Source organism: Mercenaria mercenaria, chromosome 11 (assembly GCF_021730395.1).
Source record: "Mercenaria mercenaria strain notata chromosome 11, MADL_Memer_1, whole genome shotgun sequence".
Lineage (NCBI taxonomy): Eukaryota > Metazoa > Mollusca > Bivalvia > Venerida > Veneridae > Mercenaria > Mercenaria mercenaria.
In genome coordinates this window covers 43,479,656-43,505,801 of record NC_069371.1, presented here as the reverse complement: position 1 = coordinate 43,505,801, position 26,146 = coordinate 43,479,656, and the positions used below count along the sequence as shown (strand labels likewise).

Here is a 26,146-nt window from a genome sequence, read left to right as displayed (position 1 = left end):
TTTTAGGTTTAGAATTAGACAGAGAAAATCTGAAAAGATACGGTAAACGCTTATCAAAATTAATTGAAGATTCATGTGTATTTGGAAAGGGAATAAGAATAAGATATCATAATCCATATAAAGGTTCACCAAATGGACAATGTGGTAATTTATTGATAGATCTTAATAAACTTTATGGCCGAAACAAATTGACTGCTAAGGATCAAAGAACTGGAAAAGAAGTTATTAACGTTAAGGTAGATGATGATTTGATTGATTTGATTAATAAAAGATAATAAAAAACATTCAATAATTTTATAGGACAATATTTAAAGAATTAACAGAAAATTCAGATCTATGAAATTTAAAAAAGTAATCAGGGGTCAAGGTTATGACGTTTGTCCATACAATCCAGAAGAATTGGTTAATGATTTAGAACTTATTTGTGGTTCAATTGATGCTGAAAATAATGAAGAACTGGAAAATGAAGGTATTAACATAATTGATGAATTATTTAAAATGAATAAATTGTTACCAGAAAAACATGAAATGTTTTATAAAAAATATTTTTCTTGAATATAAATGGAACAAAAAATATTGTTATGTTCTGAAGCAGTTAAAAACGATGATAAAAATACTACAAGTGAATTTACAGTCAGATTTAGTCGTCCTTTAATTTTAGATAAAAATAAAACTTATGTTGTTGGTTTGGATAGTATTACTCTTGGCATGATATTAGTGATGAATACGATAATAAAAGAATATGTTATAATAATGGTAAAGAATGGAAAGATATCATATTTACAAATGGTTCTTACAGTTATACGGACATTATTAATTATATCAGCGAAACACTAATAAGCAATGGTGATTTTGAATTTGATAAATCAGACATTGCTCCAATAAGTAAGTAGTATTAAAATCCTAATTTCATGATAATTTTAAGTTGGATTTGGGAAAAAAATAAACAATACCGAATGGGGAACTACAACACCAAATATAACTAACTCTGTGGATACAATTTACATTCATTGTGATCTTATTGATAATTCACGTGTTGGTGGTAATTTTAGTGATATTATCTATGCTTTAAGTACTGCAGATTTAACAAGAGCTTATCCATTTACAAAAGAGCCAAACAGAGTCGGATATTCTGAAATTAATAAAAAGGTTATAAATTCAATTAGAATATATATTTCGGATATATTTGGTAGAATAATTAATTTTAATGGAGTTGAAACAAGTTTTACACTAATTTTAAAAGAAATATAAATATATAATGTACAAAGAAGTCTATGACAAAAATAAAGGAATATTTATTGATGTTGATGCTCAGACCGGAGAAGGAATTATACAAGGTTCAGGTATCTTTGACACTTTAACAAAATTGTTTTCATCTTCTGTTGCATCTTCAATTGGTAGTGCTGGACAGAAAGCCCTGGAAACTGCAAGAAAAACTGCCCTTGAAAGTGGAACGAAAAAGATTGGAACGGAAGTCGGAAATTTAGCTGCTGATAAAATTACCTAAAAAAAGTTTTAAAAAACACGCTCAGGCTCGTAATGACTTAAAAACCTGCTGTTGGTGATTTAATTGCGACGGAATTACAAACAAAAAATAAAAAGAAAAAATAGTAAAAATAATGAGGAGGATTTTAATATGACTAAATAAAATATTGTCAGGATCTGGGACTTTAGCTCAGCGTAAACGTATTTAACAGATTAATTTATAAAAATAAAATAATATATAATATACATGTTTAGAACAAAACAGTATTGTGAAAGATACGAACTAACTCCTATTCAATTAGATACACCTTTAATATCCGTCTTGGGAAATAATGTTAAACAACAAAAAAGTGTATATCACTTTACAATTAATGATAGAAGTTCATATTTCGATTGGTTTAATGGTTATTTTGAAGTAAGTTTTAAAGTTAATAAACTTGCTAATGGCAATAATTATGCTGATGGAGATTGCTTTAATTAATAATGCGGCTTCAATAACTGATCAGCAAATAATTAAACAAAATGGAAAAATTGTCTTTGATTGTAATAATTTATACAATGTAATAAATGTAAAAAAATAGTTGAACTATCTAAGGATTATGCAGAATCAACTGAAACAAACGAATTTATTTATTTAGATAAAAATGCTGTTGATGAAAGCAGGAAAGATCAAGACACATATAATAGTGGTTTTGATGCTAGAAAGGCATTAATCCAGGGTGGTAATAATGTAAATGCTAAAATTCCGTTAAATAATTATTCAGCTTTTCAGGGTTTAGAGCAAAACATGTTACCCCCGAGCCAAATTCAAAAAAAATTACAATTAACAAATGATGATGAATTAATTTACAGAGCTAATGCTGCTGATGCAGGTAGGGTAATTGCAACTAAATTAATTTTGTGGGTTCAACGTTTAATTTTTAATCTATATGGACTTAATTTAATTTCTGAAAGATATATGAAAGCAACAAGTTGGAAATACCTCAGAGAAATGATACCACTATCGACAGATACACAACAGATTAACATAACTTTTAGAATAATAGCCGGTGTAAAAAAAAACCCGAACACGTGATTGTTTATTTACAACGACCTGATAAAAGTAATTCACAAAAACATAATCCACATTTATTACATAAATTTAAAATTAATGCAACAAATAATAATTGCAGGCTGGAATCTTGCCGTCTTGAAGTTGGTAATGGTGTTTTTTATCCCGAAACGGAATATACAAGTATATCAATAATTTATGATGATGTTCTTAATTATTTTCATAAACAAATTAATAAAACCACTGGAAGTCTCTTAAATAGGTCAAATTTTATAGATTTGTTTGGATTTGTTCATTTTAACTTAGAATTTAAAAGGGAAGGAATAACAGAAGATCCTAAGCATATTACATTAACAGCTAAATTAAATATTCCGCCAGCAGCTAATATCCGTGTTTACGCAATTGTATTGTATGAAGAAACAGTTGAAATAAATACTATTGGAAATGAACTTGTTATTGTGTAAAATAAAATATATATAAAATACATAATGGCATCAAATTATATTGAAGTACATTTGACTGATGGACAGAAACAAAATTGGCAAGAGCTTACAACAACAAAATTTTACATACCTTTAGATTAAAATATGAAAAACAGCGTGGAAACTTTCCTTACTTTTAACAAAAACACAGTTTAATCAAATTGAAAAGTCTATTAGGAATAAAAAGGGATTAGAATTTACAATTTCAAAAAAAAATGGTAAGTCAAGGTCAAAATGGTGGTTTTATTGGTGCATTGGCTGGTCTATTAGGTCGAACAGTACATCCGGTAGCTGCAAATATAGCTCCAACATATTAGGATCGTTAGGCATCGGAGCCCTATCCGATCTTGCCGGTACTGGTGTCAGTAAGTTACTTGGAAATGGTATGATTTCGGTAGCTAATGATAAGAGAAATATTATATCACCATATCTTACACCTAATCATAGAAAACAATTAAGGGAAACTGGTGTAATTAAATTAACACAAAAAAACAAAAACAAGACGGTGGGTTCATAGGTACAGTTCTTGCTACTGTCGGAATACCTTTGATAATATCCCTGTTAAGTGGTAAGGGTGCTGCAAGCAACCGACAAGGTCAGGGTATACAGATTGATTCTCAACGGAGACCTTACAGACGAATTCCTATTATAAAAAAAGTAAAATTTATAAAAAAAAAACCTATTTCTAACTTGAAATTGAACAATGGGTAAAACAATTAAAAATTAAAAACCTTAGGGGTGTATTTAGTAGAAATAATTTACCAAAAACAAAAGGACCAAAGACGAAGTCTTCGGTTGAATGCGGAATTATAAATTTGGACAACTCTTTCGGATCCGGAACACACTGGGTATGTTATGTAAATAAAAGATACTTTGACCCATTTGGACTTCCTCCGCCAAAAGAAGTCATCAAATATATACCTGGAGTAAAGTATAACAGTATACAATATCAGGACAGAACAAGTGTATTGTGTGGTTATTATTGTTTATTTTTCATAAAAATGTTACAAGATGGTATAAACATTTATGATTTATTGTATAAAATACTGAGAGTTAACAAGGTAAAACAAAACGAGAAAACAGTCATAAATTATTTTAATGGTTTATGATAAACATTTTAAAAAACCCTCCTGATCCTAGAATCGAACCCCGGACCGCAGCGGCAATAAAATCTGTTTCAATCCGTCTAACCGATCGAGCTATGAATGCCTGTGTGTAAGCGTGTGTAAATATCGACGTACATTTTTTTTATTTTCTTACGTTGACAGTTTTTTTATTTTATTTTATAATACATTTTCAGTGTTTTTAATTAATTTATCCGATAATTTCAAAGTTTAAACATAAAAAATAACATGTAATTAATCAAACGTTTACTATCGATCGGTTCAGCTGTGGTTTGACAGTTAGTATATGAATGAAAAATGCGGAAGTAATATTACAAGTAGTACATTTTATAGTTATTAATTCTTAATATAAGTTTCCTACGTTACTTTAAAATTTTGTTCTTTCAATTGGTGAGATTTCAACTTATAGGAATGTACAAAAGTTGTGGCTTTGTCAAAACACTGGTGTCGCACTAGTGTCACATTGGTGTCGCACTGGTGTCGCACTAGTGTCACATTGGTGTCGCACTGGTGTCGCACTAGTGTCACATTGGTGTCGCATTGGTGTCGCATTGGTGTTGCACTGGTGTCGCATTGGTGTCGTTAAAATTTAATCTCTTGTCGTTTATTGTATAATCAATATTGATCAGTAAACAGTAACATTTTACCACTCTATGGATATAGGTAAACATTATTAAATTATTAACGACTAAAGTCAATATTGACTTAAAACTGGAGGCTAAAACTATTATGTAAATTGTTTTTCAGTCCGGACGTAAAGCTTTCGTTAGAAAACCTGTGTTTTTTTAACTTCGTGTAAGCTTCCAGCTCCCACAGACTCACGTCCATCAAACAAGAGGTTTTCACAGTAGTTTGTTAAAACCTGTGGGTTTTTAATTGGTCAAACTAAAGGTTTTTTTAAATGGTCAGCATTGGTCAGTTTAGGTTAAGGGTTAGAGGTCAAGTTTGGGTCTCACTGCCAAAACCCTTAGTTTCTAAACTACTAAGAGAAATTAATCAAATGAAACCGTAAATGGATTAATAATCTAATTGAAATTCTGAGTGTAGACGCGATGTTGTCAGAATGCGATGCAAACGCGAATATTTGAATGTTTTTTGTAAAATATATCTAATGACGACTTTGAAACAAATGGTCGAATATACTCATGCGTCGAGAGGGATTTTAAACATACTATAACTAAATGAGTTAAAAATCAAAAACTGATCATTTCTTCGGCAATTTCGTGTTGAGTGTAAAATGTAAGGCTCACTGTGTAGAAGAAATCTCGACACTTGTGCGTAATTCAGGGTACCAAACTTTCTGTGTAAATTCTAATGTACGATGGACTTGGATGTTTCATTAGAAGATGGTCTAAAAAATTAAAACAAGAGAGTCATTGACCCTAAATCGCTCACCTGAGTTCAAGGCTTCAAGGATCTTTTTATAACGTAATGGTACAAGTACAGAGTTAGGTTTCTTCTATGTTAGACTATATTAAATTATATACATGTCACGCATATTTTTAAATCTAGGGCAATGATTTGAACAATCATAGTAGACACTTTGATATCACACGCCAAATGTCAAGGCTCTAGCTATTATTGATTCGGCAAAGAAGATTTTCAAAGTTTCTTATATACAAGAGGGTCTTGATGACCCTATATTGCTCATCTGTTGAACTTGGCCTTGGAATCATCCAAGATAAACATTCTGACCAAGTTTCATGAAGACAGGGTCATAAGTGTTGCTTCTACAGTATTAACAAGCTTTTCCTTTGATTTGAGAAGGTGATCTAGTTTTTGACCTCACATGACCCAGTTCGAACTTGGCCTAAGAATCATCAAGATAAACATTCTAACCAAGTTTCATGAAGATAAGGACATAAATGTGACCTCAAGAGTGTTAGAAAGCTTTTCCTTTGATTTGACCGTGTGACCTAGTTTTTGAACCCATATGATCCAGTTTTAAATTTGACATAGGAATCATCAAGATAAACATTCTGATCAAGTTTCATGAAGATCATAAATGTGGCCTCTATGGTGTTAACAAAGTTTTCCTTTGATTTGACCTGGTGACCTAGTTTTTGACACCACATTACCCAGTTTCGAATTTGGCCTAGGAATCACCAAGAAAAATATTCTATTCAAGTTTGTGTCAAACAAAGCATAAATGAAACCTCTATATGGCTGAAAGGGCCAAAATGAAAATTTGAAAAATTTTGTTCCTTTCAGGGCCACTTACTCTAGAACCCATGATGGAATCTAATCGGTTTTCGAAATGAAACGAGATCGTATTGTGATTAAGAGGTGTTTAAGTGTGGTTAAAATCGAATGTAAAACGTCACTTCTATCGTGTTCACAAGATAAATATTAACAAATTTTAGCTATTCCAGGGGTCAGTCAGGGGCCATAAAACCGGGACCTATGATTGGATTTAACAGACCTATAATGTAATCCAAGATCTATTGTTGATTCATATACTTTGCAAGTTTGTGTCAAATCAAACCATAATTGAAGTCTCTATATGCCTGCAAAGGCCAAAAGTAGCACATTTTGGCCTTTAAGGGACCATAACTCTAGAATTCATGATAGGATCTGGCAAGTTTTCTAAAAGAACCGATATATTATGTCAATACAAGTTGTGTGCAAGTCTGATTAAAATCGATTGCAAAATGTGGTCTCTATCGTGTTCAAAAGCCAAAATTGCAAATTTTGGCCCTATAAGGGGCCATACCTCTGGAACCCATGATGGGATCTAGCCAGTTTTCGGAATGAACCGGGATATTATGCAAATACAAGTTGTGTGCAAGTTTGATTAAAATTGATTGCAGTGGTCTCTATCGTGTTCAAATAAATTGTGGACGACGACGGACGCCGACGGACGACGTGCGACGTACGACGGACGAAGACTGATCACAAAAGCTCATCTTGTCACTACATGACAGGTGAGCTAAAATAACAAATGTTGGCCCTTAAAGGAGCCATAACTCTGGAACCCATGATGGGATCTTGCCAGTTTTCAAAAGCAACCGAGATATTATGCCAATACAAATTGTATGCTAGTTTAATTAAAATCAATTGCAACATGTGGTCTCTATCGTGTTCACAAGCCAAAAATAATAATGTTTGGCCCTTTAAGGAGCCATACCTCTGAAACCCATGACTGGAAAACTCCGGAATCAATGATTGGATCTGGCCAGTTTTCGAAACGACCGAGATATTATGCCAATGCAAGTTGTGTGCAAGTTTAATTAAAGTCTATTGCAACATGTGGTCTCTATCGTGTTCACAAGCCATAAATAACAATTTTTGGCCCCTTAAGGAGCCATAACTCTGGAACCCATGATTGGAAAACTCCGAAACTAATGATGGGATTTGGCAAGTTTTCGAAACGAGCAGAGATATTATGCCAATACAAGTTGTGTGCAAGTTTTAATTAAAATCAATTGCAAAATGTGGTCTTTATCGTGTTCACAAGCCAAAAATAGCAAATTTTGACCCTAGTTTTTGACCACATATGACCCAGTTTTGACCTTGGCCCAGGAATCATCAAGATAAACATTATTACCAAGTTTCATGAAGATATGGTCATAAATATGGCCTCGAGATTGCTAACAAGCTTTTCCTTTGATTTGAGCGTGTGACCTAGTATTTGACCCCACATAAAATAGTTTCGCACTTGGCCTAGGAATCATCAAGGTAAACAATCTGACCAGGTTTCATGAAGACAGGGACATAAATGAGGCATCAATAGTGTTAACAAGCTTTTCCTTAGATTTGACCTGATGACCTAGTTTTTGACACCACATTACCCAGTTTCAAACCTGGCCTAGAAATCATCAAGATAAACACTCTGTGCAAGTTTGTTTCTAATGAAAGCATAAATGAAATCTTTATATGGCTAAAAGGCCAAAAATAGTAAAATTTTGCCACTTTCAGGGACAGTAACTCTAGAACCCATGATGGAATCCAGCTCGTTTTCAAAAGGAACCAATATTTCATTGTGACTTAAGTTGTATGAAAGTGCGGTTAAAGTCAAATGTAAAATGCCACTACTACCTTGTTCACAAGGTAAAAAATACCAAATATTTGCTCTTTCAGGGGTCAATCAGGGGCCGTAACTACGGAACCTATGATTAGATCTAACGGACTCATCATGAAAACTAAGATCTATTGTTGTTAAAGATATTTTGCAAGTTTGTATCAAATCAAACCTTAAATGAAGTCTCTATATGGCTGCAAAATCCCAAATAGCAAATTTTATAACTCTTTTGTAACTCTGGAACCCATGATGGGATCTAGCAAGTTTTCAAAAGGAACCGATATAATGTCAATACAAGTTGTGTGCAAGTTTAATTAAAGTTAATTGCAAAATGTGGTCTCTATCGTGTTCACAAGCTAAATTTGCAAATTTTGACCCTTTAAGGGACCATAACTCTATAACCCATGATGGGATCTGGCCAGTTTTCAACAGGAACCAAGATATTATTCCAATACAAGTTGTGTGCAAGTTTGATTAAAATTTATTGCAAAATGCGGTCTCTATCGTATTCACAAGAAATTGTGGACGGACGGACGGACGGACGAAGGGCGATCACAAAAGCTCACCCTATCACTACGTGGCAGGTGAGCTAACAAATGACGGTGAAAATTCGGTGTAAACGAGATCCATACAGATTTACGCGTTACTTACATACCAATCCTTGTTCATCAGGGTAATTCGCTTAGTACTATAAGCAATGGCCGTGACGTTTTAGTACTATAAGGAATGGTCGTGACGTTAAACTTGTAAGCTATTTGTTAAGTGGCGAAAATACGTGAAGTACAAAATTAAATTGCATATACAAACATATTACTTACTACCATGGATATGGGATTTCTAAACTTCAAGTAGAAAATTATGAAATTTTCGTGAGATGAATATTTCACAATGTTTTTTATTTGATGTATTTTATATCTCACGAATAAATGCAGTTTATACAGAATAACAATCATAATTGTTTGTTCCACAACATCACTACTGATATGTTCAGTTAAAAGAAAAATAAAATGTGGCAAAATTAGTTTAACGTTAAATACGATTTATATTCATATCAAGTGATAGAACTTAAAAGGATAAACTCAACGAGGAATATTGTTTTCTTAACACTTGTATGATAGTTACAGGTCAAAATATTAAACAGGACGCACATCTAGATAAGGGTAATTTTTTTGTTGATAATTGTAAAATGTAGACTTGGTGAGTTGTTTTAATCCGTATTATCATTGTATGTACAAATTCTTGACTTACCACGCAGTGCTAATTTGACATAATATAGCCTAGTGGCATATCGCCTGCATCGAGTGCAAGAAATAGCTCCCTGACAGCTGGTAAAAATAGTAAAATGTTGCCACTTTCAGGGACAGTAACTCTAGAACCCATGATGGAATCCAGCTCGTTTTCAAAAGGAACCAAGATTTCATTGTGACTTAAGTTGTATGAAAGTGCGGTTAAAGTCAAATGTAAAATGCCACTACTACCTTGTTCACAAGGTAAAAAATACCAAATATTTGCTCTTTCAGGGGTCAATCAGGGGCCGTAACTACGGAACCTATGATTAGATCTAACGGACTCATCATGAAAACTAAGATCTATTGTTGTTAAAGATATTTTGCAAGTTTGTATCAAATCAAACCTTAAATGAAGTCTCTATATGGCTGCAAAATCCCAAATAGCAAATTTTATAACTCTTTTGTAACTCTGGAACCCATGATGGGATCTAGCAAGTTTTCAAAAGGAACCGATATAATGTCAATACAAGTTGTGTGCAAGTTTAATTAAAGTTAATTGCAAAATGTGGTCTCTATCGTGTTCACAAGCTAAATTTGCAAATTTTGACCCTTTAAGGGACCATAACTCTATAACCCATGATGGGATCTGGCCAGTTTTCAACAGGAACCAAGATATTATTCCAATACAAGTTGTGTGCAAGTTTGATTAAAATTTATTGCAAAATGCGGTCTCTATCGTATTCACAAGAAATTGTGGACGGACGGACGGACGAAGGGCGATCACAAAAGCTCACCCTATCACTACGTGGCAGGTGAGCTAACAAATGACGGTGAAAATTCGGTGTAAACGAGATCCATACAGATTTACGCGTTACTTACATACCAATCCTTGTTCATCAGGGTAATTCGCTTAGTACTATAAGCAATGGCCGTGACGTTTTAGTACTATAAGGAATGGTCGTGACGTTAAACTTGTAAGCTATTTGTTAAGTGGCGAAAATACGTGAAGTACAAAATTAAATTGCATATACAAACATATTACTTACTACCATGGATATGGGATTTCTAAACTTCAAGTAGAAAATTATGAAATTTTCGTGAGATGAATATTTCACAATGTTTTTTATTTGATGTATTTTATATCTCACGAATAAATGCAGTTTATACAGAATAACAATCATAATTGTTTGTTCCACAACATCACTACTGATATGTTCAGTTAAAAGAAAAATAAAATGTGGCAAAATTAGTTTAACGTTAAATACGATTTATATTCATATCAAGTGATAGAACTTAAAAGGATAAACTCAACGAGGAATATTGTTTTCTTAACACTTGTATGATAGTTACAGGTCAAAATATTAAACAGGACGCACATCTAGATAAGGGTAATTTTTTTGTTGATAATTGTAAAATGTAGACTTGGTGAGTTGTTTCAATCCGTATTATCATTGTATGTACAAATTCTTGACTTACCACGCAGTGCTAATTTGACATAATATAGCCTAGTGGCATATCGCCTGCATCGAGTGCAAGAAATAGCTCCCTGACAGCGTCACACAAAAAACGTAATAAAATTTCCTTTTAAAAAGGATCCGGAATGGCTTGGCTAGTTGAGCTGTAGTAGCAAGCTGATAACTTTTCGGGTAATCTGTTGCTTGAACAGGGTTTCTTATTATGTTTTGTTCAAGTAAAAATACCCCTAAAAACACTAGTGGATTCGGCCACAACGTAAGCACAGAAATTGGCTGCAAATTTTCCTCTGAGATACCCATTTGGCAGATTACAGGGGTGTGCTTACTATGACAGGTATAAATGTCCAAATTTCTTTACAAAAGTAACAAAAATAACTGAAATTATGTAAAGTCAGAAATGAAACGATCTTCATTTTCAATAAAATCTTAATATATGTAATTGATTTACATTTTGTTATCGTATTATTGTTCGTGAAACACCCTCAAATTAGTAATAGACTGTCATAAAACGCAAACGCCTGTTGGACTGAGGCATGTAGGTGTGACAAATCGATGGACTCCTTACATCCTGCCGCCTTGATATATTCTGCTTCCCGGTTTCTTGTAGAAGACAGGACTACATTTGGGGAGGCAAAATAACCGAATGCAATATATAGGCTAGGCCGTAGCTATAAGCCAAAAATAGTACTAGAAGCTTGGTGCTCAGATTTAAAAGGACATTTCTAGGACTGGTCAGTGCTGCGTCTGTATAATATGGGCGGGGTATCATTTGACGTGTCTATGACGTGATATTCCTGATATTCCAGTGGAAGCAATAAAGTTCAGAATTTTGCTCACGGCTACAAGTAAACACCGTTTTTTTTTTCTGAATGCAGACGTTAAACTCTATCACGCAAACACACGCACAGAGAGAGAGAGAGAGAGAGAGAGAGAGAGAGAGACAGAGAGAGAGAGACAGAGAGAGAGAGAGAGGGTATGGGGTAGCATTATTTTCGATATTGCAGTGACTGTTATCTGTTCTGAAGAAAACATACTTAATACATAGTATGAAATCATATTCATACATTAAATGACTTTAAAACTGAGTCGACGTTCCAAACAGTATTTATTAATCATTTTTATCTCACCTGTCACAAAGTGACAAGGTGAACTTTTGTGATCGCGCGGCGTCCGTCGTCCGTGCGTGTGTGCGTGCGTGCGTAAACTTTTGCTTGTGACTTATCTAGAGGTCACATTTTTCATGGGATCTTTATGAAAATTGGTCAGAATGTTAACCATGATGATATCTAGGTAAATTCGCAACTGGGTTACGTGCGGTCAAAAACTAGGTCAGTAGGTCTAAAAATAGAAAAAACATTTTGACCTCTCTAGGGGCCATATTTCTCAATGGATCTTCATGAAAATTGGTCAAAATGTTCAACTTGATAATATCTAGTTTAACTTAGAAACTGGGTCATGTGCAATCTAAAACTAGGTCAGTAGTTTCAAAAATAGAAAAACCTTGTGACCTCTCTAGAGGCCATATTTTTTCATGGGATCTATATAAAAGTTGGTCTGAATCTTTATTTTGATGATATCTAGGTCAAATTCGAAATTGGATCACGTGCGGTCAAAAACTAGGTCTGTAGATCTAAAAATAGAAAAACCTTGTGACCTCTCTAGAGGCCATATTTTTCATGGGATCTTCATGAAAATTGGTGAGAATGTTCATCCTAATAATATCTAGGTAAAGTTTAAAACTGGGTCACGTGCCTTTAAAAACTAGGTCATTAGGTCAAATAATAGAAAAACCTTGTGACCTTTTTAGAGGCCATATTTTCAATGGATCCTCATGAAAATTGGTCAGAATTTTTATCTTGATGATATCTAGATCAAGTTTAAAACTAGGTCACATGAGCTCAAAACCTAGGTCCCTATGTCAAATAATAGGAAAAGCGACGTCATACTCAGTTCAAAACTGGGTCAGGTGGGGAGAGGTGAGCGATTCAGGACCATCATGGTCCTCTTGTTTATGTTGTGCTTTTCATCATTTAGCTTATTATATAATTTTCCACTGTGACTGTAATATAATTATATTATTTTGTCACGTGACTTAGCACCTACAGGACATGATCTTAATATCACCAATAAATTATTGCAAAATGTTGAAAATCATATACTTTGGTGAATTTTACCCTGAATAGTTTGCAATTTATGTCAGATAACATAAATGATCATTCTATTGGTAGAGTAACCACATAAGCCAAAAACGAAGCGTGAAGCAACTTCGCCATTGTTGCACGAAAGCAAACGTTTTCTGTGAAAAGTGCTAAAAATAACATCAAAGATAGCGCAGTTTAGTGATAACGTGCCACAGTTTTGATGATGCCTACGTGTAGTCAGGGAGAACTTTCCTTACATGACGTCGCAGTTTTTCTGTTGAACGATGTGATAAAAACACTATGATATGTGCAATTTACAAAAATGAACTTGCTAACTAATGGAAAGGAAATATAATGCAAATAAAAAATGTAAATATCAAAATGAAATAAATTTTTCGGTCTTTTTCTGCCTTTCATTTCTTAACTTAACGGTGCATGCGATATGTTCAGATATAACGTAGACTGGCTGTACAGTTTTGTTCCCTAACTGTGAAATTTAGTATAACTGGCAAGCTGTAATTAGTGGTGAGTCCGCTATCAACAGTAATTATTAAATGACAAAATACAAATTTAGAGGAAATTTAATAATGATAGTAATGGACTTACGGCCCAGTCGACGTTTTGCGGTCTTAAATGTGAACTTATCAGTAACTGCAACTAAAATGGCATTTTTCTGCAATAGATATATGTTAGAATTTAATGTCAATCGATAATTCGAGTCTGAAATAAAACAAAAATGTTATGTTGACAAATCCAATGCTTTTTGAAGATTAAGAACAACGGATCCTACATAGTTACAACTATCAACAACTTTCAATCATGTTAAAATTAATATTGTAAAAACCGTGTGGTACGTTTGTGTGCTAGGGGCAAAGGCCTGCATGCGCGTGTGCGTGTTTTTGTAAAATAGTTGTCTTTTTGAAATAAAGATGGAATTGTTCGGCTATATATCGTTTATGGCACTGGGCAAAACTAGATTGTTCGATATTTTCCTGTTTTCCTATATTATACTGCTTATTTCCATCATAAATCATATTTTTATTTCCCTGCGCAGAAATGAAGTGAGCATAAAATTTATTGAATGATAATTTTATGCCCCCATTTGGGGTGGGGGGGGGGATATAGATTTGCCCTTGTCCGTCCGTTCTTCCGTTCGTCCGTCCATCCGTCCTTCAGAGAATGTTGTGTCGCGCCTAGCTCCAAAAGTATTTGACGTAGAGTCAAAAAAACTCTACTGGAATGTTGGTCAGCATGTGTAGTTGTGCACCTGGGGTTTCGTGTCCAGGTTCATTCAGTCGTTTGGGAGTTATGGCCCCTGACTTTGTAAAAAATTATTGGTCTTTTTTGTATTGTGTCGCGCCTAGCTCCAAAAGTATTTGACGTAGAGTCACAAAACTCTACAGGAATGTTGGTCAGCATGTGTAGTTGTGCACCTGTGGTTTCGTGTCCGGATTTATTCAGTCGTGTAGGAGTTATGGCCCCTGACTTAGTAAAAATATGGTCATTTTAATGTTGTATCGCGCGTAGTTCCAAAAGTATTTGACCTAGAGTCACCAAAGTTAACAGGAATGTTTGTCAGCATGTGCAATTGTGCACCTGGGGTTTCGCGTCCTGATTCATTCAGTATTGTAGGAGTTATGGCCCCTGACCTAGAAAAAACTGTGATTTTAATGTTTTGTCGCGCATATTGTTTTCCCAAAGTTGATCTGTGTCCTTTTTCATGTAGTGGGGCATCTGTGTCCCATGGACACATTTCTAGTTCTTCTAGACATTGTCTCATTTTCGAAGACTGATCAGTTACACGTTATTGCTTTGTCATTAATGGTATTTTATATATTAATTCCTCGTCAAGTTTTTTATTCCCAATAAAATGTGTGTTTATCTGCGTTAGAGATATTTGCAAACTTTTTCAAAGGTAACTCGGACACTCTTTGTCCAATATTGCATCATTGTATTTGTTCATATTTTTACGATTTAGGCAATTTATTAATACTTTTCTTGTAATTGTTGCCAAGGTCTTTGTTTGTTTTTGTAAAAATAATCCTTTTGATAAATCGCCTCTTCTTTTGTCTTTGAACTTGTTTGGGCTAAATCAATTTCTTTTTAACTGGTACATGTTTAAGAAGTATGTCATTAAAATGTTATATTATACATCTGTCTTGACTTTCTCAAGAGCCTTTTGGAAATAAATCCATGTGAAATTTCGTAAAATATCTAATCATTGTCTATTCATTTTCAAAAACTACTTCTAGCTGATCTCGTATATTATAACATGTAGTGTGCACTGATTGCGTACGTTTCAGTGATTAAATCGTTTCTTGTGGTGTAGATCATGTGAGAAGAAATTGAAGAGCTACTTTTTGGTAGTACTTGTCGGAGTTTAAATAAACTGAGTAAGTGAAAATATGAAATAAATGGATCTCATCTTTAGTCATTGAATGATATTTTGAAATATCCAAGTACATGAATTTCATAATTAATGTGATCTGCTATATTGATGTGCTATTCACACATATCATCCCATGTCTGAGTGATGTTAGGAGGTTTGTATGCGAAGTTACGCATTTTGAAATACCAACTGGCAACTAGTACGTAGTTGGTTATTCGAATGTTCAACTACCAACTACCAACTGCCTACCAACTTAACTGTCATGTAAAAAGTAGGGATTTTTACCCTTTAACACATATCTTTACAAGTATGACAGCAGGAGTCACATAATCTGCAACAAAGTTTATTAGTTGATGATGTTACAATTCAATTCAATTCAATTTATTTTATTATATTGTAACGTAAACATATACTGTTTCTTGTTACATACAAATATATTACTAGCATTTAGGAGTGACCTGTCGCTTTTATTAATAGATTTGAAAGGTTACTGGAATAAACCACTTCAGTAAAGGGGTACCCTACCTTTTTAAAACTTATTTTTATAATAAATATTTAAATGACTGCCTCTTGGACAAATAGACGCCGTGGTGCAGTGGTAAGCGTGACGGCTGTAGAATCTAACTTTTGTGAGTTAAATTAAGTTAAATCACTAGCAAGAATCATCAATTCTACTAACTGAGCTATCAATGTAATTTCAATCTGTTCAGTATTTGAAATATATTTATGGTTTTAAATAAGTCAAATATCTTTCAAACCCTTATTTAATAAATGGAAGAGTCTGGAAAATCCAAATCCAAATCTAAAAATAAAAGCGACAGGTCACTCCTAATTGCTAATAACATAATTGTAGAAACAGGGTTGTGTATGGCATCAACATTGATAATAGATGGGTTATTGCCCTTTATTAAGCAAGAGTGTGGCTGTGTATTTAATAATATTAGGATTTCTGTAAAATTGTACTGGGATGAACTGGATTCTTTTAATTCTGAAGCGATTACGTACAAGTAAATAGTGAAATTCGTCGCCTAATTCTCTGGAACATGAGGAACATTTCCTATCATTGTATGGAACATTTGACCAGCGACCGTTAAGAACAGAATAGGTACTAGCTTAAGTAATAATGTTAGAAAGTCCTCACAAGCGTGTTGATCTTTAAAAAGCCCGTAAAGCTTACAAAAAGCATGGCCTTTGTTTTAACTGTATTGATTTTGAGTTTCCACATTTGACAGTACGTATTAAAATCGTTCAGTCATTTTTGAAATTCATCCGGGCTATCAGCTATTAAGACAGTATCGTCTGCAAAAAGGGGAACGAAGATGTACAAAATTCGAACTATTTCTTCAGACAGATACTCCAAACGGGTTCCATGGTTATCTTTAGATTCCAAAATGTCTAAAAGATCGTTTAAGAACAAAAATAAAAGAGGCGAAAGATTTCTCCTTGTCGAACGCCACATTCACACGTCAGCATGGGGGTGAATTTACCATTGAGTTGGATGTAAGACTGTATATTATCATACATATTGCGAACTACTCTAAGAAATTTCCCACTAATACCATTTTCAATTAACTTCTGGAATAACTGGGACCTTGGTAGGTTATCAAAGGCACGAGAAAAGCCCACGTAAGCAACGAACAATTTACGTCTCTGAGTCTGTAGTAAATTTACTAGAAAATTTAAGGTAAAAGCTTGGTCTACGGTAGAATAATTTCTTCTGAAGCCCGCTTGATGTTCAACCTCTTATTTAAAACCCCGGTAAATACTTTACCTAAGCAACTAAGAATTGTGAATGGCCTATAATTTTCAGGTGATAAAGTAGAGGCCTTTCCTTTATAATTCGGGATAATATAGCCTTCAGTCCAAGTAGTGGGTATAATTCCTGTATCTAACATTTCACTAAAAAGTTTTGTATATATAGGTAACATTAAATCTTTCGTAGATTTGATATATTCTTTGGTGATATTGTCGGAATTACTCGCCGCTTTTCCATTCTTACATTTGTTAATGATATTTGAAATTCCATTAACAGTAAAAGGATCATTCAATATAGCATCATTATCAAATAAATTTGCTTGTTCAGCTTGAAATACATCATTTTCGTTAGGTGCAGAATTTACAGTTTTAAAGTACTCATAAAACTCTTCGACTGTAGGCGTTTTTCGGTTTTTTACAGAAGAAAGTCTATTTAAAAACTTCAAGTACGATCTAGGGTCTGATTTTTGCCTCTAAGTTTAAACTCGTTAATAAAATTGCGTTTATTTAGGTAGTATTTCATAGTACGCGGCATAGTCGAGTAAACTTCTATTGTGGTCATTTTTATTCAAAGTATACTGCTTTCGCATACGATTGTAAACAATACGCTTATTGCGACAACACGGCCCGTACCAGGGTTTATTTTTGTAAAATTATTAGATCCATGTAAATTACGATTACGCCGTTCATTTGACGATTGATATGTCGTGATCGTAAATTTTGCCGAGTCGTCGAAAATGTTAACATACTCGTAATAATATCATTCAACTCAGTTTTTTGGTCACCAGAATATAGTGCAAAATTATCTAATAATGAGTTAACCATTGCAATCTATTTTGTAGAAATTCATTTGATTTCCTATTTTGTCACCTGGGTATCGAATTTCGTCGAGTGTTATCATTTGCATTGATGTTTTTATTTACTACATCAACATTTATTTGTAATGAAAGTAGGGCATGACCATCTGAAAATATACTGTCAACTTCACTAATACTAAAGTCAATCAGGTTTTTCAACAAATTAACAGACGATATAGAATATTCAGTAATAGATGTGTTTTTAAAAGTAAAATTGCTAACGTTCTTGTCTTGGCCAAAACGGCCGTTCATAATAAATAAATTGTTGTTTTTACAAATGTCAATTAATTTACGACCTGTAGTATTAATTCTGGGGTCTCGAGATGAGCGTAGTATACTCATGTCAAACTTACTTAAGGTTTCTGCTTGATTGAAGAAATCAACAATTTCATTATCAAGGTCAAAATAACTAGTTCATTAGCATCGCCAGTTAACAAAACATGAACATATGAATTGCACATATCGACAATTTCATTTTCAAAAATTAACAATTCATCCTGGTTAAAGTATTTAGAAGACTTCGGAGGAATGTTCATAACACCAATTGCAAAATCGTCGTTAGAAAGTGCAGCATTTGTTTTAACTTTTAGCCACGTGATATAATCTGAATCGGATTTTATTATACGTGATCATACAACATACTTAAAACAAAAATACATATACCACCTGATTTACGCAGAACTGCCTGTTTTCTGGGGTGTTTTAACACTTGGTAACTCTTTAGACTAAATTCGTCATATTGATCTATTTTGCATTCTGTGCAACAGAAAATATCGAACTTTTTCCACGAAATCTGTGAATTCTTGGTAGTTTAACCTAGATTCAATGTTCAGTATTTTGCGAGGAGGCTCGCTACTGGAGTTCAAGATAAAGTTGGTGTTCACTGGTCCCTGACTGCCCTATGTAGCTGTTGTATCCTGAGCCGTATCGTTCGATCGACTGTGTGATGTCCTTGGCATGGGGCTATGGATTTGCGACCAACCAAAAAAAAAAATTAAAATGCCGCAACTCAGAATATTTTAGAACAAGATAACGTGAATAATTATGTATCCCCACTCTGGGGGAGACATATTGTTTTTGCCCTGTCCGTCCGTCCGTCCGGCAGTCCGTCACACTTCATTTCTGAGCAAAAACTGGAGAACCATTTGACCTAGAACCTTCAAACTTCATAGGGTTGTAGGGTTGCTGGAGTAAACGACCCCTATTGTTTTGGGGTTACTCCGTCAAAGGTCAAGGTCACAGGGGCCTGAACATTGAAAACCATTTCCGATCAATAACTAGAGAACCACTTGACTCAGAATATTGAAACTTCATAGGATGATTGGTCATGAATGGTAAATGATCCCTATTGATTTTGGAGTCACTCCGTAAAAGGTCAAGGTCACAGGGACCTGAAAATTGAAAACCATTTACGGTCAGTAACTTGAGAACCACTTGACCCAGAATGTTGAAACTTCATAGGATGTTTGTTTATGTAGAATAAATGACCAATATCGATTTTGGGGTCACTCTGTTAAAGGTCAAGGTCACAGGAGCCTGAACATGGAAAACAATTTCCGATCAATAACTTGAGAACCACTTGACCCAGAACGTTGAAACTTCATAGGATGATTGAACATGCAGAGTAGATGATTCCTATTGATTTTGGGGTCAGTCTGTTAAAGGTCAAGGTCACAGAGGCCTGGTCATGTAAAATCATTTCTGGAGAATAACTTGAGAACCACTAGACCTAGAATGTTGAAACTTAATAGGATGATTGGACATGTAGAGTAGATGACCCCTATTTATTTTAAGGTCACTTGATCAAAGGTCAAGGTCACAGGAACCTGAACAGTGACTTGAAAACCACTAAGCCAATAGTGTTGAAATTTAGCGGGATGACTGGACATGCCAAGTAGATGATCTCTATTGCAGCCAACCATCAGTGTCTTTTTGACATTCGCTCCTGACCCCTATTGACTTCTTGCCTATAGGACTTTGCATTGGGGGTGGGGGGGGGGGCATGCGTGTTTTTACAAAAGCAATTTCTAGTTATTTATTTTTTTGAAAGTTTAACATTGTACGAAATAGTTTGAGATGAAAACAGACAGAAGTACAAATTGTACTTGTATAAAGTTCACTTTATTGCTTGTCATCGTTGTCAAAAATGTTAAAATATTTCTTGAAGCTTGCTTAAGTTGTCCGCGGCCAGGTTTGTTTGTATTTGTGTTTCCATTGTTTTAAAGCATGTATTGAAAAAGGCGGGAAATATTGATAAACAGTCTGCCTGGAGAAAACTAAGAGTAACATCCGCAAACATTAAATCGCATCTTTTGGATGCGCATTGTGTGTATAATGTACTGACTAGTGGTTAGGGTAAGGTTTAACGTAGGTTTATAGTGTACATCCTCTGCGTGTTTACGTTCAGTGTAGGAGAATAAATGCCTTCGGAACAACATCCAGTGTCCACTTCTGTCAAACCTGTCAGTTATATGATTTTGCTTTGAAATAACTGAGAGTTGATAAGTTATGATTAACCTTTAGCCTGCTGGCGGCAAGTGATTCTGCCAGGCTGATCATGGTCCGCACTTTCCCAAATCATTCAGTAAAATTTAGTTATTGATCACTATATAGATATTGCAAACACGTTCCATGCAATCACGTGTATTTCTACTGAATAATACTGTCAGCAAAATTTCCTTGACAACTGCGGAACATTTCCATGGACGTCTGGAAAATTGTCTATGGACATCCGTGGAAAACATTCTGGAAATCCCTATACATTTTCCACAGTTTTCCACAGTCTGCCCTGGAAAGTCTGTTCAAATACCCAGGAGTCCTTACTTCCATGGAAATGCACAGACATTCCATGGAAACCTCTGGAATTTTCTCAGCTGGGCTTTTTGTTAATTGCTCTTGTAAATAGTGGTGTAATCAATATATTTTGGGCACCGGTAAGATTTTTGAGTCCTCACAAAACGGGCCAATATTTACAGTGAATACCTATAACGCTTTTAAACGGGGTAAATTTTTCTATCCTCAAAACCTGACCCTATTTTAGCTTAGGAACCCTGAAACTTATATTTTTTATATTTTTAATTCCTGAAATTGAAACGTTTATTACTTATGCTTCTAAAAAGCGGACTTAAAATTTTCTTTCAATATCTTAATATTTTACCTGTTAAATTCATGATAAATAAATTTTGTTAGGAATGTCTTTATTTAAAATACCTACTTTTATCGATATAAATCAATAAACTGTCAAATTTGCATAATTTAAGCATTCTTGAGAAAATCCTGACCTATTTAAATTCCAATCACGCATAATAAAGCCTTATAAGACAAACAAAGGACTTATATAGATTTGGAGACAATATATGGGTTATTTCGATAAAATAATAAAAGTGATCAATAAAATCTAAATGGTAAAATCGATCATTATTGATTATTTTTAAAACACGTATTTGAACGTTGTTGGTATGTTGGCAAAAGTTAGGACTCTTCATCCGGTAACGTTCACAACCTTATTTATTACGTCTATCGACGTTCAAATTGTTGCTAAAACACAGCAGAAATGACAATATTTGTTTGAACGTGAATACGCAATAGGATGGCTCATATACAGGTTTTATAATACTGCCTACTTTATTTGTACTGTATAATTATAATAAATAATACATGGATTGCCTGTAGCGTATATAAGTGGGTTCTATGTTAACAGTTTTTGCGATACCCGAAAAAGCACTGTATCGTTGAAGAACGTATGTATGGTTATTTTATACGCTTTTATACGGTAAATGAAGTCATTATAATGAAAATCTGCTCTTGAGCAGAAGAAACAGCTACACCGAGAAAAACGTTTTCGGGTTCATTTTAACGTTGTTAAATGTACCCTTTTCTGAAAATACGTCAAATCTCGCGTCCGGTTTTAAACCTGCAAAAAGGCACCCGTCTTATAACGCTGCAGGCAATCGCTGTAAAGACTGGCCCGGTTTTGAGGCAAAGAATATTTTACCCGTTTCAATACGCTACAGGCAATAGCTGTAAAAATTGGCCAGGTGCGCAAAGGATATCACATCTATTTAAATTCTGTCATCACTGTAACACTATAAAGGCCATATTTTACAGCCTTTTTAAGCAACCTATTTTTGAGTTGTATTGCGTTGTTTAAATGTGGATTAGACTTTATTAATTTTAATGAAATAATTACCCTTTTGTTGCAGTTCCAGTGACTTCGGTAACACTGGTCGAGCCAAGTACTTCTCCAGTAACTGTGAATGAAAGTACAGAAGCTAAGTTTAAATGTCAAGCATCAGGTGGTCTTCCAGCAGCTTCTGTTAGCTGGTATAAAGATTCTGGGACATCTGGAGATTCCAGTGATGATTTAGAAATTACTTCAGGTATCCAATCAACGCCTTATACCACAAACAACCTTATAGAAGTGACCAGCATATTAAGATACTCACCATCGAGGAATGAAAATGGATGGAGGATATACTGCACAGCAAGTAATATTCTTGGCCAGACCCCGACTGTCTCAGAAAGGAAACCATTGCTTGATGTTCAGTGTAAGTTTCAGATCTTTATTAAACAATTTATTTTAAATATTAAATACACTGAAAACTGCTTTCACATTCACAACTAGCATAATTTACCAGTGGATTGAGATTATAGTGTTTCAGAGAAGGAATGTAATTTTGAACATACAAAGTATTATATTTATGTAGATTACAAAATCAAATTCTTTATGCGTAATTTTATATTGTAATAAAATTTGCTCAAATGTTTGTCAAAAATATAAACCAAGACACATCATATTTAATTTAATATTCATTTAGGCAATCTTTAAAAATGTGTTCATTTGCAGCTTCTCACTTGAAAGGAGTGGATTGGTTTGTCAGTATTTTTTCCGTCAGAATAAGTGTTAGAAGCATCATTATCTTTCAGTGTTTAAACATTTTGAAGTTGAACACATAAAAATAAAAATAAAATATTAAAAACTCATATTATAAATTCAAAAATTTCAGGGCTAGTCAGGGATGTACAGAGACGAAATTAATTCATGCTGTAAAGCATGCATTTTCATTTGGTTGTAGAAAATTTTGTTTATAATTCGAAGAAAGTTTCAATACTGAAACATTTCCACTGACATAAAATGAAATGCCAGTACATAATTTTATGTAAACGTGTGGTCATTACCAAAACAAAGAGACATGGAAGGCACATGCATTTTTCCGCCAAAATACATATAAGAAAAGTCAATGCTTACGCTTCCACCAAGAAATCTATCATGGCATATTAGACGGCCTAAGATTTACACATATTCAAGCCGGGTTTTCATTTTTAAAAGTGGTTATTTAATTATTAATGTCCACATTTGTTGGTCGTGTTCAACCAGACTTTCGGAAATTATGCTGATCAGTGTGCAAAATAGTTTCAAAAATAAAGTCATGGAAGAATCAAGTTGAGTCAAAGGCATTTTTTAAACACAGCCTGGTATATATTGAAAGTGTTAGCTATTTATGTTAAAGAGTAATTTAAACTTTAATTTATAAAAAATAGAAAAAGATATTACCCTTCCGAATTTATGATGCCTGAAACTAGGGAACATTTTACACGATATTTACAGTGTTAGGAATTTATAAAAAAAACTTCTTCCAATTGGGTCTTTATGTAACGGTTTCCTTAAGATATTTAAAGTACAGGCCATATGAGGCCTTTTTTGCACAGACAATGATCATAAAACGGTATAATTCAGGGCTTGCTTCCACACATTTACATAACATTTCTATAGTAACGTCCTAATTGTTAATTGTAATTTCAGAAAAATGGTAAAATGTAGATTTGAAGACTGACTCATAGAAAGATGAATTTGTACATAGCTGCATGGGATAGAATTTTCTCACAGTTTCTTGTCAGGAAGTGAATACTTATAGTCTGATAACGAATAAATATTATCGGGTATTCCCATTCTTCAATTTAATGGATTTTTCAATAATGAGAAAAATCATAGCAAAACATATTCAGCATTTTTTATGATTTTATGTTTTACTATATATAGTCCATGCGACAGCTATTTTAACTTTGCAAATATTTTCTTAAATTCACAAGTTCGTATGATTATCGCAAATTTAAGAACTTTTGTGAAACAGCATTATTGTCGTTAAATACGTAAGAAGTTCGTACGATAAAAAAACTTTCGCACAATAAAAACTTTTGTACGAAGTTTTGTGAAACAAGCCCCAGGTTTGTACTGGTTCAGATGCCAGGAACTCTGGTTAGGTTAACTGGCTTCCCTTACATAACTAAAATACTGTTGAAAAACGGCGTTAAACCCAAAACAAACAAATAATTTTGTGCCACATCTTTGCAAAGAATGTGTGTAGAAACTGCAGTCAATAGGTTTGTGTGCGACATTGGTTGATTTCCGAGATAGTACATATAAACGAGAAGGACTGTCGGGAACATTATAATGCAGATTTTCTTAGCAACTTACCTATTTTCTTGCAAAAAACAATTTGTTCCCAGTTTGTGCATGTTTATAGCTTGACTATTCGAAGAATAGGTAGAACTATGGAATTCCTCATTTGTCGGCTTCGGCCTCCCAATTTGGTTAAGTAAATTTACATAATTATTATGTAAGCTGGTATCTCAGTAACAACTTGTGGGAATAGATTGAAACTTCACTCATTTATTCACTATGATGGACTGACTTGCACAGGTTCAATAACTCTGTTTTGCTTTTTTACAAATATATATATATATATGCCCCTTTTTTGACAAATATTTATTCAGTTGATAAGGCTGTTAAATAGTTGAGCGTTTCTGTCCTCCGGCAGCACTTGTTTGTTTTGGTATTGTTTTCATATCGTAAACTATTGATAGTTGTAATGCATTCTATTTCTTTTCATGGTTCAGTTTTGGTGCATATGCAAACGAGGCCATAACTGGTATACGAAACAAAGAACCAAAGCATAACAAATATTTATTCATATATGCCAGTAAGGATACACAAGTGCGCATGAAAGGTATGGAAAACGGGCGATTCACTCTATAAAGTAAATAACCATTGACACGATTCTGAAACATCAGGAAATGTTTAATTGACGAAAGTTTAAGCTCACCTGAACATTGTTCAGGCTGAGCTATTAGTATAAATGGCGTCCGTCGTCCTGCGTCCTGTGTCAACAGTTTTACTTAAACATCTACGTCAGAATTACACCACCTGATCGTTAGCATCCTAGCATAGACCTTTTATAAAGTTTGTCAAATGGTTCAACTTGGCCCCTTTTAGCGGCCTCCAGAATTAAAAACAGAAAAACCTGATAGATCTTCATCAAACTTGGTCTGTAAGCATCATCATAAGGTCCTTTTCCAAGTTTGTTTAAATGGAGACACTTTTCCTTTTAGGGCCGTTACAGCTAAATTTAGAAACTTCATCAAACTTGGTCTGTAGCATCATTTTAAGGTCTTATGCAACAATTGTTCAAATTGGGGCACTTGAGCCCTTTTAGGGGTATCTATGGAGTTAAAACATAAATACCTTCGAATGATTCCTTCTGATGATTATGCATTTTTTGATGCGCGACAGCAAAGTATAGAAAAAAAAACTTTAAATAAATTTTGTTTTAATGAACAGCTGAAAGGATTTTACCAAAACCCTGTTAGAAGCAAAGTCAGGTGGTGAAGGTTTTCTTCAGGTGAGCGACTTAGGCTCATTTGGGCCTCTTGTTTTGGCAATTCAGGGCACTTCAATGACATCTAATAGCATGATCCATACTGCACATTCAACGCGGAGATATGAGGCAAATAAGTTTTTTAATGGACAGAAATAATAAGAAAAGATCATAAGTCTTGGGTAAAAGAAATATTCCGACCGGCGGCATTGTGGTTGGTTGGTCAAAAGCAGCAAACAAACAAAATTTCGTATTGCTTAGTTAGGTCGTCCGATTTTTGAAAAATAAAAATAAGGTATTGTCGTCACTTGATCTTCGGCGTTGGCATTGGCGTTGGCGTTGGTTAAAATGCTTGTTTAGGTCCACTTTTTCTCAAAAACTAAAAGAGGTACAGCTTTAGAACTTTGCACACTTGTTTATCTACATTATATGACTACTTAGGCCAAGAACCATAACTCTGATAAACATTTTGTCAAAATTAT

At 34.1% G+C, this 26,146-nt stretch overlaps 1 protein-coding gene across 3 annotated transcripts in view; it reads left to right on the top strand.

Annotated features, from left to right (window-relative positions):
* Positions 1 to 26,146, top strand: part of LOC123560610 (synaptogenesis protein syg-2-like) — a 283,384-nt gene that overhangs the window by 154,496 nt on the left and 102,742 nt on the right. For all 3 annotated transcript variants that reach the window (XM_053517274.1, XM_053517272.1, XM_053517273.1), the window contains exon 3: positions 22,212 to 22,556. In XM_053517274.1, the coding sequence (XP_053373249.1) occupies positions 22,212 to 22,556 (345 nt within the window). The remainder of the gene's footprint in view (positions 1 to 22,211; positions 22,557 to 26,146) is intronic.